At 36.4% G+C, this 26,989-nt stretch overlaps 2 protein-coding genes across 2 annotated transcripts; both read right to left on the reverse strand.

Annotated features, from left to right (window-relative positions):
- Positions 1 to 1,442: 1,442 nt before the first annotated feature.
- LOC149170117 (disease resistance protein Roq1-like) lies at positions 1,443 to 5,273 on the reverse strand. Its single transcript, XM_089428902.1, has 4 exons — positions 4,583 to 5,273; positions 3,379 to 4,480; positions 2,971 to 3,282; positions 1,443 to 2,828 (listed from the first exon to the last, which is right to left on the reverse strand). Exons 1-4 carry the CDS (start codon positions 5,113 to 5,115, stop codon positions 1,458 to 1,460), a joined length of 3,318 nt encoding a protein of 1,105 aa, XP_089285028.1. The 5' UTR covers positions 5,116 to 5,273; the 3' UTR covers positions 1,443 to 1,457.
- A 12,312-nt stretch (positions 5,274 to 17,585) lies between these two features.
- LOC149170118 (uncharacterized) lies at positions 17,586 to 19,144 on the reverse strand. Its single transcript, XM_089427250.1, has 5 exons — positions 18,780 to 19,144; positions 18,616 to 18,694; positions 18,370 to 18,509; positions 18,106 to 18,265; positions 17,586 to 17,936 (listed from the first exon to the last, which is right to left on the reverse strand). Exons 1-5 carry the CDS (start codon positions 18,783 to 18,785, stop codon positions 17,749 to 17,751), a joined length of 573 nt encoding a protein of 190 aa, XP_089283376.1. The 5' UTR covers positions 18,786 to 19,144; the 3' UTR covers positions 17,586 to 17,748.
- Positions 19,145 to 26,989: the final 7,845 nt, after the last annotated feature.

Here is a 26,989-nt window from a genome sequence, read left to right on the forward strand (position 1 = left end):
GTGTCTCTATCTGTCAATGTTTTTCTTCTATTGTTCCTTTATGATCTGCTATATTGATAATGATATTATTCTTTCTATGTAGTTCCATATGTTGTTAAATAATGTGGTAAATTTCAATAATTTCATGACCTTGTGAGGTGAATTTAATACGCAAATAATGAAATGCAATTATCAAAGCAAAGAACAATATAGCCCTAAGAAAAATCAACATAGTTTCAGAGTTGGGTTGAATAAAAGTCATTGAATATCACCCCTATGAAGACACCATTGATGGAAGCAAGAGAAGATGGTGGAGACCTAAAATAATACTAGAGTTTGAAGGAAACTCTAGACAATTTGATTACTAGAGTTTGATGGATATTATGATGTTAAGATTTGGAAAAAACCCTGGATTCCAATCCTTGAAATATGACAAACCTTTCCATCACAAGTTGAAGCACCTTCGTTACTGACAATTCAATGGATAGATTTTCCTTTTGCCACGAATTGCACTTGAAATGCAAGCTGATAGGAGAGGAAATGCTTACTCTTTTCTATTACTAAAATCACTAGATTGGAATCCTGAGGGTCAATTCTACCGATGGCTGAAAGAAAAAAATTTCGTTGTGATGGAAAGGTTTGTCATACTTCGTTGTGAACCTAGGTGTAGGTTTCCATAATTGTGTGGGGAGGTAATAATTTTATGGGGTTTTATATTGTGTCAAGTGGCTGTCTATAAAGACGGGATATATAGAGATTTAGTGAGCAATGAAGTTTGGTTTTTATTATCATTTCAGTGGGGGGTGATGGTGGTGGTGGAGGATTCGATAATTGTGTGGAGAGGTAATAATTTTATGGGGTTTTATATTGTGTCAAGTGGCTATCTATAAAGACTGGATATATAAAGACGGGATATATAGAGATTTAGAAAGGTTTTAGAATGGTATTAATTTTTTTTTAATTTTTTAATGGAGTTGTTTTTAGTGCTAAATTTTAGATTTTCAGGTCTCTGAATCTGCTGAAAAATTTGAAGTGAAATTTTGATTTGTGTTATTTAAACTAATTTTTCCGCTGTATATATGGATTAAGCACCCTGAAACCCCTTAAAGCACTTGGACTGTGAAAGAGTTACCCATCAAACTTGTGATTTCAAACAAAAAAACTTGTCAGATTTTAGAGAAATTAAACCAGAAAAACACATGGAAAAAACTTACAAAAAATCACACTAAAAACAACTGACTTTTTAATTAGATGCCAGGAAGAAGAAGATGGTATTGCAGAAAAGTGACTCACATTTATGAAAATGGGGTGATAATATATTTAACTTATAAATATTACTCATAATAATAATAAATGTTAATCATTTTCAAGAACATAAAACTTTAGATTTCTATATGTTACATTTCAGGACCGAGCAATGCCTTTTCCAAACATACAATCCATGGCCGTTTGGACTTAACAGATTAAATAATCATTAATTAATTAATTGCAAAACCATGCGAGGCGCATAAAATAACCAGATACATGACCTGTCTTGAGCGCCATGGCCAAGCAGGATTATTACAAGTAAATGTTATAAGCAAAAGGGCCATACACATAACCTGTTCTGACCGCCATGGCCTTGAAGATGCTTGGAGGAAGTATGTTAATCGTGGTGGCAACCGTTCATCAAACTGCAGTTTGGGACATTTTCTGGCATCGAACATCTCCAGAGAACCCAAATGCGCCACACCTTGAAGTTCTTCTAACTCAGAGCACTCGTAAACATTAAGCACTCGAAGCTTTTTGAGCTGCGCAAGCCCTTCTATTTTTCTCAAATTATGACAGAGTTTCAGTTGCAGTGTTATGAGAGTATTTGGCAATGTTCCAACCACCACCAGATCATTACAAGACTCAACGAGGAGATGCTGAAGCCTGGGAATTGATACCTCTGGTATTTCTCTGTTGATCTGGAGGGGAGGCCGAGGCATGTACCTGTCAATGGAAGAATCCAGATTAGTCAATATTTTGATCCCTTTCGGCGGTCGTGATTTTTCTGTTTCTCTGTTGATCCGGACTGGGAGCCGAGGCATGTACCTGTCAATGGAAGAGTCCAAATTATTCAATATTCCTTTGCCTTTCGACTGTCTTAATATTTCTGTTTCTCCTTCAAGCCTTTTGAAGGACAGTTCACTGAACCCACAATCATAAACTACCACCCGATTCAACAGTTTAACAGAATCCGGCAAACATTTCAAGGCTTTGCAATGCCGGAGCATCAATTCCTTCAAGTTCGTTAGGTTACCCAACGAAGACGGCAGCATTTCCAGGAAAGGGCATTCTATAACGAGAAATTCCAAATCCATGAGATTTCCAATGGCACCTGGCAATTCTTTGAAGTGTGTACCCAAGAAATGTAAGTTCTGCAGGGACCGTTGACGGCCGACTTGGGGAGGCAAGGTTTTAATTTTTGGACAATAAGAAATATCTATGTATTCAAGCGTGTTGATATCACCCAGTGTGTCGCTTGACATAGTTAAATTATAGCAATAACTCAAATCAAGATATTTAAGCTGAATTAATTCAGCGAAGGACTTTGGAAGGGTCCGCAAGTAGTAGGAGTGAGACAGATTGATATGTTGTAGATTAGTTAAATCTCCGAAGGAATATGGAAGGGATTTTATTTTTGAGCAATTTGTTAACTCAAAGCGTTTCAACGACAGCAGCTGACAAAATTCGTTTGGCAAACTTTCTAGATTACCCGTATGATAGTCTAGGACAATCACTTCTAGCTTCTTCAACAGCCCTATGGACTCTGGTAATTTTAAGAGAGGAGCAACAATAACTAACTCTCGTAACCACACAGGTGCCTGCAAAATGTTCACGGTTTCAATCATAAGAAAGATTTTGACAACTCTGTTCCACAAAACACATCAAATTTGTTGGAGACCATGTGATACTAAATCAATAGCTAATAAACCCAAAAACTTTAACTCCACAAATTTGTATTACCTGAGACTTGTCTTGCCACAATGTTTCCAAAAAACTCCCCATCACATGTAAAACCCTTAAATTTTGCATTTGGATCCACGGAGGCAGGGAACGGGTAGGACAATTCGACCAACGAAGCCATATGAGATTTGGTGACTTCACTTTCTTCAAAATGAGCTCCAACAGACCGTCCTCGGTATCAAGAAGTTGCAACTTCCTGATAACAGTACGGTGTCGTGGATAAATCAGCCGTCTAAGAAGTTTATCTCTCCAACTTTTGCGCTTGCGCGTAGACATACCAAGCATCCGAATTGCCCTCACTTCCCTGGTTCCCTGTTCATTATTATTGAAAATTAATGAGGAATTTATAAAACTGAGCACATAATGTTATTGAATATTCTATACAGTATTGAATGATTAAGTACTTACAGATGAATATTGCTGTAACAAATCATCAATGCTCTGTGTGTTCTCTGTGTTAAGCCACAAACGACGCGCCGATGTCGAATGCTCTTCAATTTGTCTACCCAGATCTTGAAGGCTATCATGCATATGTATCTTTCCACTGTGCACCTCTATGAGGCACTTGTCCTCTAGATTTTGAAAACCCAAATAACCTTGCCAGTCTGCTCCATCCCATATCCTTATCGCCATATCCTTATTTTCTCCCACGAGACAACAAGCAATGTCCAAAAATATCTGTTTTTCTTGCTCATCGAGTGCCTCATAACTTATTTCAAGTACTTTAGTTATATCTCTAGGAAGTATCTTTGGAAGTTTATCCAATTGCTGGTTCCAGTAAGTTCTGTCCCTTCTATAAAGACTTGCCCCCAACACTTTCAGAGCTAAAGGAAATCCACCACAGGCTTTTAAAAACTTCTCCACCAGATCTTCAAATTTTGGCTGTGGATGGGACCCGTCGAAGGCATGGAAGCAAAAGAGCTCTCGCGAGTACCGTGGATTAAGACCACTTAGCTCATAAATTACTTCCACTCTTGAGCTTCTGAGAACTTGTTTTTCTCTAGATGTAATCAATATCAAGCTATCTGGGCGAAGAACATGTCCTGCAGGCAACAGTGCATCCAACTGATCCTGATGATTTACGTCATCTAAAATAATTATGGCATGAAGACCCTGGAGGTTTCTCTTGAGCATCTCTATTCCTTTATCGACACTGGATATATTCTCATTTAAGCTAGCCAAGTTCTTCAGAAGTTCACTCTGCAAAACTTTCAATTCTAGTTTAGCTGCATTTTCTCTAACATCCGATAAAAAACAGGATCTATCGTAATTTGAACATTTCCGATTGAAAAGCTCTTTTGCCAATGTGGTTTTTCCAACACCACCCAACCCTACGATTCCAACGATCTGAGGTTCCCCGCTCTGCTGCTTCAGCTGCAATGAAACTGTGTTTTCAAAATCTCTAACTTTGTCATCCAAGCCCGTTGGATACTTGGCTACGTTCAGAAGTGGCTTTTCCACCTTTCGCAACACACGTTCAACAACCTTTTCGAGCAGTACCCCCACATCCCTGGTTAACGTTCGCAGCAAAATAAATATTAGTGAGAAACGTTTATCCATATCAATCAAAACTAAAATAATAAAATACGGAGAGGGAAGGTTGGCTTCTCACCCGTTACACGCTTCCAACTCGAAACCACTAATATCTTTAACTTTAAAAAGAGCAGTTTTCCACTTTTCAATAGTTTCGGAGTTGTATCTCGACGCATGTTTCTGGAAAGCTTCAGCGCATCTTCCGTCAGTCAACCTAATAAGCTCAGCAGGCTTTACACCATAAAACACGGGAATAATTTTACGCTTGGACTCCCACATGAGGACGAGTTCGTCCAGACACCATCTTGATTCGGCATATCCACTAGAAAGGATTGCCACATGGACGGAGGCACTTGTAATGGCATCTTTTATTTGATCAGTAATACTGTCTCCTTGTTCCAATTCCTCCTGGTCCAGAAAGACTCTCAACCCAGCTTTAAGAAGCCTACGGTAGAGAAGGCTCGCGAAGGACTTTTTAGTGTCCGGTCCGCGGTGATTAATAAATATATCAAAGTTGTGGCAACTGCTGCTACTAGGACCTGCCCGGCTGCTACTCGGACCTGCCCAGGTGGAGGTGGACGCCGACACGGCAGCGGAGGAGGAAACGTCCATAGCACTTGCAGAGTGAGGGGAAGTAGCAGAAGGCTTATCTTAATCTTTACTTTCAATTTGTAGGCGGTGTTTGAGTGATGGAAATGCAGGTGATGGACATAAAATCGGGAATTGCACGATGGAAATAAAAACGGAGTCGATGGGGAAATTGTTGGCAATCTTAAACCCTTCGACCCTCGTTTATGTAAATCTCCCCTGCTCCCTATCCCTGGATTATGTTTCAACGCCTTTTCTGTAGAGCACATCAACGTTATTTTTTTGAAGATGTATCAGCCCCACCACGGCAAAAATTACGCTGCATACATACATAAGTACAGCGACAACGACAAGATGCGCAAAAGAAAAGGAAAAATAATAATATAGAATCGGGAAAACGACGATATGCTTCCCGCGTGAATACAAAATCAAAATAGAGTCAGAAAGAAACGGGTGTTGTCTATGTTTTGGCTTTGTGGTTCGAATTTCTTGACATTATTAGTGAGGGTGGGTGAGATTGTTATTCTTGGTTATTTAAAATATAATTTTTATTACATAAGTAGGTTGAATTTTTTATAATACTTGGAATATTAGAATTATATAATTTATATTTATATTTTTAATAAATATCTGGAGTAGGTGATTTTTAGCATTAAAATTCGTAAAGTCACAATCACTTCGCAGAGGTATGTGTTTTCCGTAATAGAAACAAGGTTAAAGTCACAAACTACCATAAAGGAGCAGGTGACTTTCATAATCAAAGTAGGGAATAGTTTTTTCCGCCGGAGTGTGTGACTTTCCTAATCAAGGTAATAAAAATAGCTTTTTCACTTCGGAGTTGGTGATTTTTATAATCATTATTATGATTCATTGTAAAATAATCAATGTGATGTTTTACTTAAAGTTACAGTTAGATATAAAAAGGTTATATTTTTGTTAGGAAAACATTGGAAATTTTGGTATAATTTTAATAAAATTTAGTAGAAATTTTGGGAAATTTAGGTTACAATTCTTAAGTTTTATGATTTTTGACAAAAAAATTATTTTCTAGATAAAATTGTGTACTTTTATAAAGGAGTAGGTGGTTTTCATTATCCATGTAATAAAAAATAGTATTGAGAAAGTCACAAGTTGATAAATTGCCTACTTTTATAAAGGAGTAGGTGGTTTTCATTATCCATGTAACAAAAAATAGTATTGAGAAAGTCACAAGTTTATAAAGAAATATGTAGTATTTATAATTGAAGTAATATAAATAAAAGTGAAAAGTCACAATTTTTCATAAATAAGTAAGTGACTTTTATAATCAATGTAATAAAAATAGTATTGGGAAAGTCATAGCCATAGCCATAGCCATTTATAAAAAGCCAGTAATATTCACTCGTAGTGAGTGGTATATAAATAGTTAGATTCTAATTTTTTTAGTATGTATATATATATATAAAATCAAAGTTGTTTGTAGTTGATATGCATTATTTAGTTTAAAAGCAAAAGAGAATAGTTACTAGTTTTAAATGTTGAAATTGAATTGGATAAGTCTAGCCGCCGTTAGTAATTATTGACTGCAAAACAAAAAACAAAAAAAATCTTCTTACAATAAATATATTATTATATTAGAAATTGATATTATTTAAAATTTGTCTTTCAAAATAAAATGAATTTTTAAAATAAATAGGTATAAATAAAATTACAATTTGAAATTTAAACCTTTTCATGTAAATCATAATTCCATTTTCATCACCATATTTATTGAAATTATATTCTTTTAATAAACTAAATAAATTTAATAATATGAAAAATCTAAATTATATTTAAATTTAAATATGTGAATTTAATAATTATTAAATATATATCTTTTATAATTAAATAATTAAATTATAATTTTGAATAAATAATTATATATATTTAATATCTTAAAAAAAGTAAAGAAAGATAACTTTGCTTCCCAAACAAACAAACAAAATCACACATCAATTTAATATCCCCTAAATTCATCATTTTAAAATTAAAAGAAAAAATAAAATTTTATGATTAATAATAAAATAAAAATAGCATTTAACTTTTTATCTATATTTATTAGCTTTAAAGAGTTTATCAAACAACATACTCCTAAAGCCAATATATATCCAACAACCAGCAAGCTAGATAAAGGAGAGCAAGCCAAAGGTATTAGCCAGTGGGATTTGAAACTATGTGGAGGGGATAACATTCCAATCAACCAACCACCTTTCCCTTCCATGAGGGAACAAAAATCAAATAATACTTTAAAAACAAATCTTAAATATGAGAAATGGGTTAGAACCCTTAAATTATGCATCCCGGATGCAAGGTTGGAATTTGGATTTTTATCTACTAGTCTGCGAATTTTTTTGACGTTTTGGGTCTTTATTCTTCCCATAAGGAACATGTCTAAAAATTTTCCCTTCAAAAATGATGCTTTGATAAATTAACCCTTTCGCAAATAAATATTTAATTAAAAAATTACCCGTAAGGAAAAAAACAAAATGACCATAACACATAAATACCTGTATTAAATCATGAATTTTCTTTTGAAATTGTATGAGACACTCACAATAAATATCCATAAGACTGAAATCAAATATTTTTGACCCACACATACCATAACATTTGTATATATAAGATATGATCTAAATATGCCCTTGTGAATATGGTCTTAGGGAGGTCATACTCCCTTAGTTGATTTATAGAGTCATGTTATTCTTTTGAAACATATCTCCGCAGACTCTGTATGTACTCAGGGGGAGCATGGACAACATGTGTATCTCAAAGGGGGAGAATATCTTGGTCTGCCCTTGGCCCTTGATGTCAAAGGGGGAGAGTATTTTGGTATTGCTTGATATCTCTAACAGTTTCTATAGCTTGTAGTAATCAACACCAATATGGTTTCCATCAAGTCTAAATGGGGAGATTGTTGGCACTATGATACAGGTGTTGTACTTGATTGCAACTCACTCACAGGTCAACTCAGATTTAATAACAGGCAACTCACAGTGTAACAGGCCAATTCAGAGGTAACAGGGCATTAGTATAGAAGAACAGGAAGTTGGAACAAAGGTCTACTGATCAGAATCAAGAAGTTGAAGCAAAAGGATGTTTTCAGATAGTTTAAGTTGTATAGGCAGGTTCAACTTGACAAAGCAGCATATACACGCAGGTTCACAGAACAAAAGGAGCGTATACGTATGCACTTACTTTCACAAGAGGAAAAGCGCGTATGGCTTGGAAAATCAAGGAAATACAAGACTAAAGAAAACCAAGGGTTAATACCATGGTATTAGCACACAATATTGAGCAGAGTAACGATTATTTGATACCATCCAAGAATACCACAGGTTCTAAGTGTTGTTTTGGTCCGAGGCAAAGATAAAGGCTAAAACTATATGAGGAGAAGATCAAAGGGCCAAGTGTGCAAGTGAAAGGGTTTCTTAGGAATACTTCTATATGAAGTATATTTTATGTTGCAGGGGCTATGATTATGATATGATCTGAAATATTTTGTGCACCTTGGATACAATGTTGGATCAGGATCATGATACCTGAAATGACTTATCATTATATGATCTGATATTGGTTGGGCTAGGTCTGATTTCTTACACATGTTTTATTCTTTAAATGTTATGATATGGGTATGTCTTAAGTTTGGAATAGCTGTGAAGTAGTAAGTTAATTTTTGTAGATCTATACGCTAGTTCGCCTTGGTAAAGGCGCGTATACACTCAGGTTCGACTCTTCCAAGTAGCGTATGCAAAAGAAAATCTGGTTGTTAAGAAATGACTGATCTATCTGATCAGTGTTGTTGTTTTACTGTTGTCTGTCAATGAAGTCTTCTTAGATATGAAAGTAAAATTGAATGCATACGGAGTTTGTGTCTGATTAATTGATTGATTAAGTGAGAAGGGTTATCTTTGTTGCTAACTGTCTAGATCTCTGTAAATTGATAGTAGATGTTCAGAATATTATTGGTTGGTATAGATCTGATTCAGAAGTTTTTAAGATTCAGTAGTTTTGAAGGTATACACAGGTTTTGTTAAAGAAAGTAGCATATACATGCAGGTTGGGTTTAGTATAGTAGCGTATGCATTCTGATGTATGATTTTGAGGTTACAGCTGGTTTTGAATGATGATGCAGGTTTTTGGGTTCGACATAGTATTTTGGTGATAGTGATCTGACTGTTCAGATTAACTGATTATTGGTTGATGCAGTTTGAAAGTTCTGATGGGTCTAGTGTGAAAATTTGATGAAACGAGGCCCTCATTTTATATTTTTGTGTGCCAAGAATACCCAATCTGAAAATTAATGAAACATGGTCCTTGGAGGAAGAGAGAAGGTCGTTGCCTTCTATAGGCCAACGCCTACATACTAGTAAACATATGGACTAGTACAAAAGCTAGGGGGTTGTAGCTCCCTTCTAGTAGAAGCTGGAAAATGATATAGGGTTGTAGCCTTTTGCAGGTGGATGCCTGCGTACTGATATGAGTCTACAACAGTACAAGATTGTAAACAAATTTTCTTTATATTAAAAGAAGACAGAGACGACAACAACAGGTGGTTTTTCTCCCGGATTAGGTTTCCACCTTAAATATTCCTGTTCATGTGTGTTGCTTATGTGCGCTGGTTTATTATGTTATTACTACACATAGTTAATGTATAATAAGTTACTGATGCACTGATTAAAGATCTACACATGATAAATTGACTAAATCATAAGTTCCCTGGGTATACGTGGGTTTCTCTAATCATAGTAGCGTGCACATGCAAGTTCACTTCACTGATGTAGCATATATAAATCTATTTGAGAAATGAAAAATTATTGAATTGTAAATACTGATTCACCCCACCTCTCAATATTATTTCTAACACGCTCCTCATGGCCCACCGATTTACAGAAATTGCAAAATAGTTATTGTGGCATCTGTACAAATTTCTGCAGCAAATGACAATTATCTGTGACATGTTTTCCAGCCACTTGACAGATAGCACACTGTAGTGCGGGCCTCGTACTTGGTCCTGTTGGAGCTTCCTGCCTCAGGGGCATTGACCCCCCTCCTATGATATAATTTGTGAAGACAGGGCAATGATCCTTGTCATGCCCCTGACTCTTATACTTGAGACACCAGACCCCCTCACGCACCTCCGGTCAGGTCGTTTTCTCTTTTTTCATGCTTTGCAATTCCCAGCAAAGGTTTTGCAACTTTGTGTGAATTTGTTGAACCCCCAAAGAAGTGTCCTGAATAGGTGTCTCGCTCAATCTCATTGCGATCTCTAGAGCTTCTGCCTGTGTTTCTATCTTTTGTTGTGATAAAGCAATCCTTAAGTGGGGCAAGAGCGAGGATACAAACCATTCGCGGTGCTGACTATCTATAAGATTCATATTAGCTTTGCAGAACCAGCACTTCAATCTTTGATTTAATTCCCAGGGTATCTCGCCAAGCCTCATCATGATTTCCTTGAATCCAACTACTGATTGCGATTCAGACTTAGGCTTATCGAATTCTTTGTTTAGGACGGTCTAAATTTCTGTTAATGGTGCCACTGGGTAATAAGTGCAATACTTGATGTACCATGTCAGTGCGCGATCTTGTAGGGCAGTAACCAATTATGCTTTCTTTATATTATCATTCGTAATTTGTTGTGTGGTCCACACAGACTTCGCAACAAACCAAAACTGATTCGGATCCTCACTTCCTAAGCCCTTAAAAATCAGAAACTTCATTGTATTAAACAAAGTCTTTCGGTAGAAATCACATGAGAGAATTTTTTGGCTGACGCGTTTCGAACCAACAACTGTGGTTCATCATCAGGACCAGATGAAGAGGCAGATCATTGTATTCGACATGTTGAATGGTGGCGGTGGTGGTAGCGGAGTGGGCGAAGGTGTACGCTATGGAGGTGAAGGTCGAGGTGGCGTGGATGGATGATGTATTGGTGGAAAACCCTGTCTTATCAACTGGACAATGCTCTACAGTGAGGCCTATGTTGATCCCTCGTCGTCACTCACAGGAGGTTCAATCTATGAGCTATATTCAGGGCCTGTTCTTCCTTTATCCCCGAAGAGATTTCCACTTCGCATAGCTCCAAACATCAAGGCAGTGGCATAACCCGTTTTCACACAACAACATCTTAATCCAAGTATTTAAAGATTTCAAATACGTACCTCGCAGTCCTTTGAAGAAGCGTCGCTCTGCTTCGTTGTAACTAACTGAGGTGTCAATTGCGAACTTGGTCACAAATCATCCTATGACACGATCTAGCCAATGGTCAACAACGTGCGCGATCTTATGTTTAGAAGCTTCCAACCTCCGCATTAACTCTGGGGTCTACACTATTGGACCATCAAGCTTCCACCTTCCTTGGTCGTCTGCCAATTTAGCAATCCACTCGTATAGTTCGATCGGGAAGGTGCAGAAGAAAATCTTGTGTATTTTTGTGTATAAATGTCTATCCAACCACTGTTCTCTTGTTAGACGTGGATTTATGTTCTCTTGCGTTGTGAATTTGTGAATCTTCCTATCCAACCAGTCCTCAATTTCCTTTTTGGTTAGATTCCAGTGATGCAACATCATACATCTCTTTACACAGATTCTGGTCTCGGCAATGGAACCATTTGTTGGCTTAGGGGGTCTTAACTCAGGTTCAGAGTTATTTGTGCCAAACAAATCCCTACACCACTGGCCCCTTCGGCATCAATCCGCTGAGTGCGGATTGAAGTCTCACTTGAAGCAGTGTGGGGGGATGCTGGAACCAAGTTTCCGCACTTAGAGATTAGTGTGACATCTTTTTGTGACCTAGATCTGCCTTCGCGTAGATTGATAAGCCTTGATGGCTTATCATTGTAACTCCTCTTAATCAGCGTCTAAACCTCCGCGAAGGTCTACGACTATTTTTTGCGGACCCGGGACAAGTCAATTAGCTACTTATGCGTATTATAGATTACTCTTAACCCAGTATTTAGTCAGATCTACTTAAGTGTTCGATAACTTTAACAGACAACAATATAATCTTTGCGTAAACACTTAACACTAATTGCGTTCAGATAAAAATATAGATCAAGTAGAATTGCGCATCAATACATCATTATTTTATAAAACCCTTATTCATCACATCATAAAGCACATTCATTCGCAACAGAAGTAAAGAGATAAACACAAGAATTTCTGGAATAATCTTCTTTATTGATATTCAGTTAAGCTTATAGACTCAAGACTTCCCTGCGCACTCAGCTACAGACTTCTACTCTAGGCCTCTGCGCACTCATCTGCAGACTTCTACTCTAGGCCTCTGCGCACTCAGCTGTAGAGCCTTTCTTCCTACTCTTTTGCGCTAAATTTCTAGACTTCTCCCATAGACAAACTTCATTACTTTTCTTAGACATCCATAAGACACACCTATTTATACAATTCCATAGTCTGCGGACCATGGGTAGATCTTCAAAAAGCTGACTTAACTTACATAAAGAAGGGTAAAACTCTTTTAGACTTCTTAACTATCTACGCGCTCTACAACCATAATTTGCAGAGACTTTACGTCTTTTTACATAAAACTTGGGCTTTTGCCCCAAAATTGACCCAGGGGACCCCATCCCAACATGCCAAAAGTTTATGGGCCATGTTAGGGTTAGTTAGAATGTCAACTTCCCGGGGTCATAACTTTTGCATACGATCTCCATTTGATATACATGATACCTCATTAGAAAGATCTATTCGATAACAAGTTTCGATTCCAAAGCATGTTGCAAGCTCCAAATTAGTCTTTTTTTTTTTTCTTCCAAAAAACATCGTTTAAAACCTGAAAATGGCTCTGGAAGTTCATGACCAAAAAATTTGCCAAAAATAGAAATCTGCCAAAATAAGAAAATGTGTTGGAAATTAGGAAAGTGAAGAAACAGGTTGCCACTAATATCCACTTGAATCAGGGAAAAATTAATGCTTGAAACATTTGATCCCTCTAATTACTTGATATACCTGAAATTAAAATGAATCTACACTAATTTAATAAAAATGATAATTAGTATTTGAAAAAAAAGTATTTTTAAAAATCATATTCTAAATAAATTATTTTCTTGAAATAAAAGCAATATTTTAGATGAATAATCTTTCTATGAATAAATTCATGAAAAGATCGTAATAAGATCATATTTTAAAAGAATGATATTTTAAATAAATAGTATTCCCACGAGTAAATTCAAGAATTTCAAATAGTAAATAATGATGATGGTTGATGAATTAACTAACCAGTAATTAATTAATTCTTATAAGATTCTCCTGATAATCATTAATGAAAATATGGCTAAACCATATCAATGTACAACTAAAGCTCGATTCTTTTCCCGGTACCATGTGAGACGCCCTTTTAATATTTATGGAGGCATGCAGGATTTAGTATTAAACACCCGAGGGTGTGTAGAACTTTCCACGGTTCTTTGTTTCCCGGTACCATGTGAGAGGCCCTTTTAATATTTATGAAGGCAAGTAGGATTTAGTATTAAACAGCCGAGGGTGTGAAGAACTTCGCGAAAATTTCGAACTCCAAAATAAAAATGGACCAAATAATGATAATCATTAAATGTTTGATATATTTTAATTTTCTTGAGTCGTGTCTTCTTGTACTCCATAATGCCATTGTCTAGATACTTGAATTCCTATCTTGTAGGTCTTCCTGTTCTCCATAATGCCATTGTCTAGATACTTGAATTCCTATCTTGTAGGAATTCGAGAGATTTGATTACTTCCTAATGCCATTGTCTTAGAGACTTGAATTTAGTGGGAATTTTAGAGACTTGAATCTGCTAGGAATTTTAGAGACTTCAATACTTTCTAATGTCATTGTTTAGAGACTTGAATTTTGTTTGGAAACATGAATCTTAGAGAATGCTATTGCCATTGTCTAGAGACTTAATTTTGTAGGAATTCAAGAGATTTGAATCTTAGAAAATGTTATTGTCTAGAGATTTGAATCTTAATCTTAGAGAATACTATTGTCATTGTCTAGAGACTTAATTTTAGAGATTTGAATTTTAGAAAATGTCATTGTCTAGAGACTTAAATTTTGCAGGAATTTATTGAAATCAAAAAGTGCCATGAATCTTGTAGGAATTTAGAGACTTGAATACTTTCTAATGCTATTGTCTAGAGATTTGAATCATGTAAGAATTCAAGAGACTTGAATACTAAAAAATCTCGGAAAATGCTATTGTCTAATGCCATTGTCTAGAGACTTGAATACTAGAGAATGCCATTGCCATTGTCTAGAGACTTAATTTTGTAGGAATTCAAGAGATTTGAATCCTAGAAAATATCATTGTCTAGAGACTTGAATCTTGTAGAAATTTATTAAAATAAAAAAGTTCCATGAATCTAGTAAGAATTTATTCAAATCAAAAAATTCCATGGTGAACTCTTCACAATTGATTAAAATATATATAGTCAAAATATCATTAAAATCACAAATTGAAATAAAAAAGTTCCATGGTAAACTCTTCACAATCGATTAAAATATATAGAGTCAAAAAATCATTAAAATCACAAGTAATGTAATAGGAATTCATTAAAATCATAAATAACAAATTCCATAATAAACTCTTCACAAAGTTTATATAATTAGGAATTCATTAAAATCATAAATCACAATCCATAATGAACTCTTCACAATTGAATTCATTAAAATCACAAATCACAATTGAATTAAACTATATAATAAGAAATTTATTAAAATTCACAATTTCTCTAGTAAACTCTTCGCAATTGAATTCATTAAAATCTAAAATCATAATTGAATTAAAAGCACAAATCACAAATCACAATTGAATTAAACTAGATAATAAAAAATTTATTAAAATTCACAATTTCCCTAGTAAACTCTTCACAATTGAATTCATTAAAATCTAAAATCATAATTGAATTAAAATCACAAATCACAATTGAATTAAAATATTTATTAAAATCACAAATCACAATTGAATTAAACTATATAATCAAAAATTCATTAAAATAATCAATTAATTCATTAAAAACACAAATCACAATTAAATTAAACTATTCATTAAAATCACAATTGTGATTTTGTGATTTAAACTATATAATCATTGTGATTTAAACTATATAATCAGAAATTTATCACAAATCACAAATCACAATTGAATTAAATTTTATTTTATTTTATTTTATTTTTTTTTTCAGAAAGAAAAGCAATATATTATATTGAGGCAATATATACATCATGTTCTGTGGATAACAGAAAGAAGATCTCATGACATTGGTGACCACAGCTGAGAACATATATGACATATAGCTGAGAGACATATAAAATGAGAACATTGAGCATCATATAGAATCATATGATGAAACGTATATCAACAATTTTGCCATAATGTGCTACTGATATGGATAGATGACAAAATGAAACCAAAAAGAACAAAAGGAGAGGAACCCATAGCCTCCGGCTGGAACAGCCACCTGGAACTGACAGAGAAAGATCCTGGATACCCACAAAAACGAAGCTCTTTGCGCCAGACTTAACTCCAGCCTTTGACCTATCTTCAGATGGATTGATAGAAAGCGAAGAACCTAAACAGAACAGACTTGAAGGAGATGTTTGAATCTTCAAAAATTTTTGAATTCCTCCACTTCCAAACACACCATAATGTGATGGGAAGGATTGGACGCTTAGATGCTTCTTGTCTTCCCCACCAAGCAAAAGCTGCATTGACAGAAATGAAATTGAGGTGAGGAAAAGAAAAGGAAGAAGCCAATTCATACCAGATTTGTTGGGAGGCCGCGCATTTGAAGAACATGTGATAGTTTGTCTCCTCCTCTGCATTGCATAACACACATCTGCTGGGACCGTGCCAAGACCTCTTCCTCAAGTTTTCCCATGTTAAATTCTTGTTGTAAAAAACTAACCATGAGAAGATAATCACTTTGAGAGGACAGCCAAGTTTCCACCAATATACCGGAAAAATCTGTCTTGCAGGCATAATTTTTTTGGAGACGAGATCGGAGTAGATGTCTTTAACTGTCGCAATAGAATGAGAGTGAGATAAGGACCACACCACGTGATCGTCTGTCTCGGCACGTTTCATGCCTCCTTCAACAAGTGCGTTCTTCAAGTTATCCCAAAGTGAAAGCAAGGCCTGTGGAAGGCCAATGTCAGTTGCATCCTTCAATGAAGGTGAATGGCCCCTCCACTCCTCGATAATCCTGTCCCAAGTAAAAATACCCATTCTGTGTAGGAAGAAGAGAAGAGGAGCCGGAACCTGAAGATTACCCCTATAGCCAGCAATTGGGTCGAGGCCAATGAAGATTTTCCTTCCAGAGAATATCCTCCATTTTAGATTGTTAAAGAAATATTTCTCAATTCTCCTGAAGCTGAGCCAAATTGCAGACCCCTGTTTAATTCCAATGGAGCCGAACCTAAACCAGAACTCCAAGCATCTTCCTTTTTGATACTTTTGGTGAATGATTGCACTCCAAGGATTTGTGCCAAAGATTCCTCTCCATAAGGTTTTGCAGACCAGGGCTTTTCCGAAAATCCTTACATCCATCAGACCCCAGCCCCCAAACTTTTTTGGCAACGTTAAGTGATTCAATTTAGACAGATGGATTTTACCTCTTTCTGCTTTAGCCCCCCAAATAAAGTTGGCGGAGATCCTATTCATGGCCTGGATAATACTGGCCGGGAGCAGATAAAGGTGGGCCCAGTAAACCGACATTTGCATCAAGACTGTTTGAGTAAGGACGACTCTGCCTCCCAACGATAAAGATCTGTATTCCCACAACGAAATCTTACTAAAAAATCTTTCAACAAGCCACCTCCAATCTCTCTTTGAATAAGCCTTAGCTTTTAGACGGAAACCTAGATACTTAATACCTTCGGACAATGATCTTGTATCTATTGAATTAAACTATATAATCAGAAATTCATTAAAATCATAAATTATTTCATTGAAATCAAATTAAATTATTCATTAAAATCACAAAGAAATTAAACCATATAATCAAAATTCATTAAAATCAAATTAAATTATTCATTAAAATCACAATTGAATTAAACTATATAATCAAAAATTCATTAAAATCAAATGAAACTATTCATTAATAAGAAATTCATTAAAATCAAATTAAACTATTCATTAAAATTACAATTGAATTAAACTATATAATCAAATTACAATTGAATTAAACTATATAATCAAACTGTATAATAAAAAATTCATTAAAATCACATATCACAATTAAATTAAACAAATCAAAAATCTATTAAAATCATAAATTAATCCATTAAAATCAAATTCAATTATACATTAAAATCACAAATCACAATTAAATCTCAATTGAATTAAACTATACAATAAAAAATTCATTAAAATCATAAATAAAAAAATTCCATATAATCATAAATTAATTCATTAAAATTATAAATCACAAATTCCATATAAATTATTCACAATTGAGTTCATTAAAATTTAAAATCACATATCACTTTCGTTAAAATTTAAAATCACAAGTTACATGGTGAACTCTTCAAAATTGAATACATGTATCTTCACAATTGAATATATGCACTCAATAGAACATGTGAATGGACTTAGGAGTTGTGGTTTATCATGCGATGGTGCGGCGAGTGGTAAAATCCTCATCCTAGACGCTGGGATAGAGTTCATCGTTGTGTTCCTCGTCGGTATCCTCTTCTTCTGTGGCAGGGCCGAGGCTCAGCAGCTTTGCTCTGTACCCCATTTCTCTCGCTTTCAGTGCCACACTCACAGGAACTGATTTTCCCACCACAGTTACCATTCCCTTTTTGAGGTCCACTTCTATTGAAGTAAAGTCTGAAACAGAGCAGTCGCAGCATTAGTAAACCACTACACGACAATAAACAAACATAAGGAATATGGACTGAAACTGTTTTGGGTGCAGATACAAAATTATGGTAATGAAGATTCATGCCTCCAAGCCCTGCAACAGCCTTCATCATCCTTGTCTTGCTTCCCATGCTACCTCCAAACCCTGCAACAGCCTTCCCGATCCTTCTCTTGCTTCCCACGCTATCCTCAATAGCCCGACTCATGCCTCCAAACCCTCCAACAGCCTCCGTTCTCTGCATACCCAAATAAGTGTTTCTTCCCCTGTTCTCATCATCCCATCTCCACCCCAATTTCTGCACGCCCAAATAATGGTTAATGTCGTACCTGATATATGATGTTCAATTCATTAACACTACAAGATATGTGTCAGATTAGCGTATACATATTATGTATATACCGTTTCTTCCCTCGCAGGACCCACGCTAAGTAACTCTGGGCCGAATCCCTTTTTCCTTAGTACATAGCAAAGAGATAGAATATCAAAATCTCCGATCACAGTTATAATTCTCTCTTGCATATCTACTGTGACAGACGCCACTGAAACAGAGCATTGCCGACATTCGTAAGTCAAAACATATAACCAATATATAGTAAATGGTGAGAAAATATTCTGTATAGAGCAGCAGGTTATGGAGATTCATGCCATCCTCTATTCCTGCAATACATTGCATGCTTCTTCTCTTGCTCCTTGCGTCCTCTATATTCACTCTCAAGCATATTTTCTGCACATCCAAACAATGGTTTATGATGTAATTGATACATAATCCTTAAATAATTAACCCACCAACAAAACTGTAAGAGATGTACCTTCATCGTTTTCGTTTTGATAGCCGATGGAGAATACCCCAATCCGCTATTATCAAACCAGACCAAATTAGCCTACTGGACTTTCTTTCATGCGTTCCAAAATTGTTGCGATAAGGGATCCATCCGTGGCTTGCAGTAGCGTAACAAATAGAAGCAGACGAGCAAACCTAAGGCCCACACGTTTATGGTAGTGGTAGTTCCTTGAAAATTTATCATGTAAAACAGACCATTTCAAAGTTCAGATCCGGCTAGACTCCCGGAAGGGTCAGCGAAGGAACAACGCTGCTTCAGCGGCCATGCCAACTGTCTACAATAATGTTCGAAGACAGATGGGACTGTTGGGGGGCCCATCTGTTGCCTTGTGGGTAGTCCTGAGCATTTTATATTTTGAGCAGACATTGCTAAATGACGTATGGAGGGACCAGCAATTGCTGGTCGTCCTGAGTGTTTCAGTGAGGTTTTATATTTTGAGTGGACTTTGCTAAGAAGATGTGCATTATATCAATTTCGTTTTCGAACTTTTCTGATATGCCTTTGTTTAATCCATATTTTTAAGCAATGGTAATCGATGGGGTAAAATGGTTATGCTTTATTCCGTAGTCTATTTTATATCATATTTTTTATTAAACTTTATATGATGTGGTAAAATGGTTTATTCTGTGGTTTATTTTATACTATATTTTTCAAGAAAACTTTATCTCACACATTTTATATTTTCATTTTAATGAGAATGACGTGTAAGTTAATTTTATATTTTCATTTTAAGAGAATGATCAGTAAGTTAATTTTAAATTATTAGAGAAATTTTGAGGTCTAAAATGGATTTTTTAAAAAATATTAAAAAATATTAGTGGAAATAATAAAATAAGATTAGATTGTCCACGGGGTTTTGGATAAACGGTGATCAAGTGTTTTGTTAAAACATTTCTTGATGTGAAGTCACTGATTCAATTCCCAACCCCGTTCAGGGTGATATATTGGACATGATGAAGATGTAGTCCTGCCAAGCTTACAAAAAAAAAAAAGATTATATCATCAAATTTTAGAGGAAAAAATGGAAAAACTACTTTTTAACCTCGTATTTTTAACTTACTTCTTTACAGTTTTACACAAATTTCGAATGGAATCACTCGTTGGATGCATAATTTAATTCATCATCCAAGGAGTACCCATGTTGCATACTTTTGATGGACCATGATGCTACACAAAAAATGAGAAATACATGAAAAAACACGATTGCAATCACATTTTTCATGTATTTCTCATTATTTGTGTAGCAGGGTCCATAGAAAGCATGCAACATGGGTACTCCTTGGATGAAGAATTAAATTATGCATCCAACAAGTGCTCGTGCTTGAAATTTGAATAAAACCGTAGGGAGATAAGTTGAAAATACAAGTTTAAAAAATAGTTGTTGTTGTTATTTTTTTTTTTAATCTTTCTACTTTTTTACTCCAAAAATGGTGAATCATCCCCCATGGTTGACATCATCATATTGAAACGCATTAGTTCTTATAAATTTGATTTTGATTGTACATTTTTGTTTTGAGGCTCAATTTTTACCTCAAAAATTCTCTAATGCGCAATTTCCAATGTCATAGCACCATAACCTCCATGGTCATTTTTATGATATTTGTTGTATTATTCTATATTGTGATGCACTAGCATTCCATTTCCAAGTCAAAATCTATTTTGACTATAATTGGGGGTTTTCATTTACCAAGGGAGTTGGTTCCCTAATTGAGTGTAATTATTTATTTAATTGTGTTTTCGTATGTTTTCTTAAGAAATGTACACAAGTGATGAAAATGAGGAGTATTGTAACTAGATCTCTCTTTTAGAATATAGATATCGATAATATTTGTGAGAGTTAGAGAGAAATGAGGGAAGTTAGATTGTTGAAAGATTTATGGATCTAGGAATCCTAGAATGGGGATTTAGGTGAGGATTTTGTGGATCTGAACCATAATATAGTTCATAATCCTTATATACAAATGTAAAGCTAGAATAGGATTATGTGTTATGAGAGAGAAGTGAATCGAGAGGCTTGGAGAAGCCAAAATATGGTCGTAATGCCAAAAGGGCCTATTGTAAATATGTTTTATTCTTTAATACAAAGAAGCACTCTGTCCAAGTGTCTTGAGTGGATTTGTGTGTGAGAGGGAAGCGATAGTTTCTTTAATAACCATCCATTTTGTTATATGTCTAGAATACGTATAATGTAACACATGCACAACATTTAGGTACATAATAATGGTTTTGGAGTCGTTTGTAGATAAGGAGAGAAGAGCACCAAAAATATCACACATATATATGAGAGTGATGGTAGGAGTTTCACATGAGAAGGTGTGACAGAGGTTAAGTAGAGTAAAGGAAGCTCAAGAGGATTGACCCAAAGAATGCAGAGGAGCAGAGATTGTAGAGGAGACTTAAAGGTTGCGAGTCAAGAAGGAAAAAAGGCGAGCAAAGAGATATAAGTAGAGAGCCGAGAAGATGTTGGTGTTAGGATATTCCGACACATAGGAAATAGTTAAGTACAACTTGGTCTAGTATAGAGTTAGGTATAGAGTTAGGTAAAGTGTGTTTCTTTACCTTGTACATTTTGTAACTTACAATCCGACGGTCACGATATGTAGTGATCCGGCGGTTCATTCTCTCCTCGGTATTACCGACACTTGATCCGTGGCTTGACACCCGATTGGTCCATGATTTCTATTTAAAGCGCATGGAGGGTCATTTGTAGGGTAATCCGTGCATGAGAGAAGCTTATGTAAATTTTCATTCTTTTATTAATAAATTGCCTGAAGTGGCCGCGTTGGCTCAGGTCATGGACTGTTTCCCTCTTTGAGGGTTTTAACCACGTCAAAAATACTGGTGTATTGATCTGCGATCTGGTTGTGAGCGGTGTCCTTTGGTGTTCTGTCTGAGGAACTTACCCTGTAAATTCCTACATGGTATCAGAGCTATTTGAGGGCCGCGTCCGTTGGTGATCCAAATCTGAAGCCGGTAGAACTGCATCCGACTGTCGTTTCCTAGATCTACTGTTTTTGACTGCTTTCGGGCCGAGAGGACTGCTCTGTTGTGTTGGGAGCATCTGTTCCAGTGAGGAACCCCTTTCGTTTCACGCGAAAAGGTTTCTGGTAGCCCTAGCTGCGTCATTTTTAAGATCTGGAGGTATACAGTGTTTATTTGCAGTTTACAGTTATTTTCTCTCTGTTTATTTCGGTTTCGGTTTATTTAGCCTTTTTTATTATCGGATCTATACCTTTCATTTCTGTGTATGCTCTTTGCCCTGCGACTCTGTGCGATCTGGGCAAATCAAAAACAAAAAGGAAGGATTTTTCTCATGCGTATGCTCTTTTCCCTACGCCTTAGTGTGATCTCGGAAAATCAGAAACATTGAGAAAAATATTTAGTTTCCGGCTAAAGCTAACTTTGAGCCGCAAGGTTCATTTTTGAAAATATTTAGTTTTTCGGCTAAAGCTAACTTCGAGCCGTAAGGTTCATTTTCTTTGCATGTCCGTGTTGGGTTTTGTGTTTTTTGTTTTGTAGGGAAAAAGAGCTTTCTCAAAGCAAGCACGCAACCCAAAGAACCCCCCCCCCCGCTTTCTCTCTCAAATTTTTTGTATAGCTCAATTGGTTCAAAGCTATTTTAAGAGAGTAGAGGTCTTGGGTTCAAGTCTCCATTTTGTGGGGGTAGACTTTTTCATTTCCGCACATTCCCGCACTTCGTTGGCAACTTCATCAACTTTTTTTCAAAAAGCCATAACTTCTTCATCCGGAAGCCGTTTTTTTTAAACCAGCCTAATTTTTCGAGATCTATCCATTGGAACACTTAGTTTCAGCATCTTTAGCTTCAGTTTCCGTTGAAATGGAAAGTCAATACCAAGTTACCCTTGACAGCACCAACTACTTCCAATGGTTGTCCTACATTGAGGATTTACTTAGAAGTAAAGGTCTCTACAGAATAGCCTCAGGCCAAGAAAAGAAACCGAAGGATGAAGATAAGGCTGCTAAATGGGAAAATAGGCAAGATCAAGCACGTGGATTGATAGGGATGTCTATTTCTCCAGATCTTAGATTCCATATTGCAGAACTTGATACTCTTGATGAAGCAATGAAACAAATCAATAAAGTTTTTGGGATTAAAAATGAACTTAGAGCCCATCAACTTGAAAATGAGTTGCTTACATTGGACCCTAATAATTTTTCTTGCATTGAAGATTTCTTGTCCAAGTTCAAGACCCTTAGATATCTCTTGGAAGGTGTTAAAGTTAAGAAAGAAGATAGTAACCTTATCTATTCCATTCTTACTAAGTTGGGACCAGCCTACTCTGTGTTTGTTTCCACCTTCCATTCTACAAGAGAAGCCTTCATTTCTCAAGGAACAGACTACAAGTCCCCTTCATTTGACTCTTTTTGTGATTCTTTAATAAGAGAACAAGAAAAACTCTTACACCTTCGTCTTCTTAATCTTGGAAACTCTTCCAAGAAAGAGTTAGCCGCCCAACAACAACCAAATTCAAAGAATCCTAAGAAGTCATATCCTAAAAAGAATGGTCCTAAACCAAACAAGGGTCCTAAGCAATCTCAGCCTCAAAATTAAAAATCATTTCAACAAAATGATAAGTCAAAGAAAAACAAATGGAAGAAGACTGATAGACATTGCAACTTTTGTAATCGAGATGGCCACTTAGAATCCAAATGCTTTAAGAAGATGGAAGCCTTGGAAGCAGCGATGAAGAAACATAACATCCATTTGGAGCAATCTTCAACTTCAACTTCATCTTCAGGAATGGCACTTTCTGCATGTGGTTGTCAAGCATCTCGGTCTGGCTATGCACTAAATGTATCTTCTTCTTTTCATTCTCATGAGTGGCTCATTGATTCTGGAGCTTCTTATCACATGGCCAAAAACAAAGCCATGTTTTCTTCTTTAAATGATTGTAACACCAAAAATATATATGTTGGTGATGATAGATCTCTTAGTGTTGTAGGGACTGGAACTGTTCATCTAGACAATGGTCAGTTTAATGATGTATTATGTGTTCCAACCTTATCCTGCAACCTTCTATCTGTATATTAGATAACTCATTCAGGTGAAGGTAAAATCGTTGAATTTTCACCTCATGATGTTGTAATCAAGGACCTAAGAGATCCTAAAAAGATTTTAGCTACTGGCATTGCTGATGATTCTACAAGGTTGTATAAGTTTCACAACTTTGGGTCATCAAATCTTCCCTCAGTATTTGTTGCTCATAACGATGAAGTGAGCAAACTTTGGCATGAGCGATTTGGTCACTTAAACTATCGCTCCCTTCAGCATCTATGTAAAGAAAATATGGTGACAGGTCTTCCTATGGTATTCTGCAGAGATGGTGTTTGTTCCGGATGTGTACTCGGAAAACATCATCGGGACAGTTTTGAAAAACGTGCCTCTTGGCACGCCTCAGCCCCTTTACAGCTTGTGCATAGTGATTTATCTGGTCCACTTCCAGTTGTGTCATTATCTGGCTACAAGTATTTCTTAACTTTCATTGATGATTTCTCCAGACGCACTTGGGAATACTTCTTAAAACTCAAGAGTGAAGTATTTAACACATTTTTGGCCTTCAAGGCCTTTGTTGAAAAACAATCTGGACATCAAATTCTTAAGCTAAGATATGATAATGGCGGAGAATATGTTAAAAACACATTCATCAACTTTTGCATTGAGAATGGAATTCAAATGCAACATACTGTTCCATATACTCCACAACAAAATGGTGTAGCTGAAAGGAATAATCGCACCTTAAAGGAAATGGCTAATTGTATGCTACAATCTAAAGGACTTGGTCTTAGTTTTTGGGCAGAAGCAATTAACTGTGAAAATTACATAATAAATCACACTCCTACTAAGGCTTTAAAGAATATCACTCCAGAAGAAGCATGGAGCTCAATCAAACCAGATGTAAGTCACTTTCGTGTTTTTGTAAGTGAAGCAAGGGCCCATATTCCAGATGAAAAGCATAAAGCTTTAGAACCTAAGAGTGAAAAATGTACTTTTGTTGGATATTCTGAAGATGTCAAAGGCTATAGACTTATTCCATTTAAGTCCAAAAATGTTATCATTAGAAGAGATGTAAAATTTGATGAAAATATATCGGCCTGCGAGCCTAGTCCGGCGGATGTGCCACCTCTCCCTATCTCTTCTACTTTTGAAAACATTTCTTCTTCAGATGATGAAAGTGAGGATGACAATCCTCCCCCACCATCTCAGGATCCTCCTTCAGCTCCTCAGCTTCCAAAATGGGTTCGTGCTACTCGAGATGCAGCAGGTGATCTTGCCGGTGATCCTACAGATCAGCGACATACACGTTCTCAGTTCGAGAGAGCCTCTTCTTTACTGGCTCAAGCTCCAGTAAATTATGATCCTGACACCTTTGCAGAATCTTCAGGCCATCCAGATTGGGAAGCAACTATGAATGAAGAATATCATTCATTATTGGCAAATGATACATGGGATCTTGTTCCTCTACCAAAGGGACGAAAACTTGTTAGATGCAAATGGGTTTACACAACCAAGTATGGACCAGATGGGAAAGTTGATAAACATAAAGCTCGTCTTGTTGCTAAAGGTTTTTCACATGTTGAAGGCATTGAGTACACTGAAACCTTCTCCCCTGTTGCCAAAATGAACTCTATCCGCCTTGTTCTTTCCCTTGCTGCCTCGTTTAAATGGGAAGTCCATCAGATGGATGTTAAATCTGCCTTCTTGCATGGGGACTTGCATGAAGAAATCTACATGGAACAACCCATTGGCTTCATAAAAACAGACTCCAGCCTTGTATGTCGGCTTAAGAAATCCCTTTATGGTCTCAAGCAAGCTCCTCGAGTTTGGTATGCCAAAATGGATAGCTTTCTTTTAGAATCTGGCTTTTCTAGGTGTCATTCTGACAATACTGTCTACACCAAGAAAGTGGGCAAGTCTCTTATCATTATTGTTCTTTATGTTGATGATCTTATCCTTACCGGTAGTGATCCCAACCTTATAAACCATGTGAAGTCCAGCCTTAAAAAGAAATTTGAAATGACAGACTTAGGACACCTACATTATTTTCTCGGTCTTCAAGTCTTGCAATCCAAGGAGGGTATTTCCCTTTCCCAGTCCAAGTATGCCTGTGATATTCTACGCCATTTTCACATGGAAGACTGTAAGCCAGCTCCTTCTACCTTTTAGTCTAGAGTCAAACTTTCAGTCACTTGTACTTCTCCTGAAGTTGATGCTACCTTATACCATCAACTTGTAGGGAAACTTTTGTATCTAACCCATACTCGTCCTGACCTTTCCTTTGTTGTTGGCCTTGTTGCTCGGTTCATGCAAAACCCCCGTGAAAGTCATTGGAAAGCAGCTAAAAGAATACTTCATTATGTTCGAGGTACAGTTCAGTTTGGGATTCATTACAGTGCCGAAGCATCTCCTCTATTGGTTGGTTTCATTGATTCCGATTGGGCTGGTGACCCTGATGATCGGAAGTCTACTGCCGGTTATGTGTTCACTCTTGGTTCAGGACCTATTACATGGGCTTGCAAGAAACAAGGTGCCATTTCTCTTTCATCAGCAGAAGCAGAGTATCGTGGTGCCGTAGAAGCTACTAAGGAAGCCTTGTGGCTTCGTCAGATCTTGTCAGAGTTTGGCTTTCAGCAGCAGCATCCGACTACACTTTGGTGTGATAATCAAAGTGCCATTCAACTATGCAAAGATCCAGTCCAACATCAACGCAGCAAACACATTGAACTGCAGATGCACTTCATCAGAAAGCTCATTCACGACCATGTTATTGAAGTGCAATATTGTTCAACAGATGATCAAGTTGCAAACATCTTCACAAAGGCTCTCACAGAGGCGAAGTTCACTAAACTTCGATTTATGGTTGGAGTTCAGGAAGTTGTCACTAAGGGGGGATAGGCTCTAGTGCCTCCTTCCTTCTCCTATTGTGTCATATTTGTAAATCCTTCAATCCTATCCCAAGTTGTTCTTAAGGGGGGATGTTAGGATATTCCGACACATAGGAAATAGTTAAGTACAACTTGGTCTAGTATAGAGTTAGGTATAGAGTTAGGTAAAGTGTGTTTCTTTACCTTGTACATTTTGTAACTTACAATCCGACGGTCACGATATGTAGTGATTCGACGGTTCATTCTCTCCTCGGTATTACCGACACTTGATC

Source organism: Pinus tabuliformis, chromosome 4_2 (genome assembly GCF_031772625.1).
Source record: "Pinus tabuliformis cultivar Carrire ecotype Pingquan chromosome 4_2, CPIR1, whole genome shotgun sequence".
Taxonomy (NCBI): domain Eukaryota; kingdom Viridiplantae; phylum Streptophyta; class Pinopsida; order Pinales; family Pinaceae; genus Pinus; species Pinus tabuliformis.

Coding starts and splice junctions, on each gene's coding strand:
- LOC149170117 (XM_089428902.1), bottom strand. CDS start 5,115: ATGGACGTTTCCTCCTCCGCTGCCGTGTCGGCGTCCACCTCCACCTGG. Junction 3,283..3,378: donor TGTTACAGCAATATTCATCT/GTAAGTACTTAA, acceptor AATAATGAACAG/GGAACCAGGGAAGTGAGGGC. Junction 2,829..2,970: donor TGTGGCAAGACAAGTCTCAG/GTAATACAAATT, acceptor AACATTTTGCAG/GCACCTGTGTGGTTACGAGA.
- LOC149170118 (XM_089427250.1), bottom strand. Junction 18,266..18,369: donor GTCCTGCGAGGGAAGAAACG/GTATATACATAA, acceptor TTGGGCGTGCAG/AAATTGGGGTGGAGATGGGA. Junction 17,937..18,105: donor GGCTGTTGCAGGGTTTGGAG/GTAGCATGGGAA, acceptor GCTCTGTTTCAG/ACTTTACTTCAATAGAAGTG.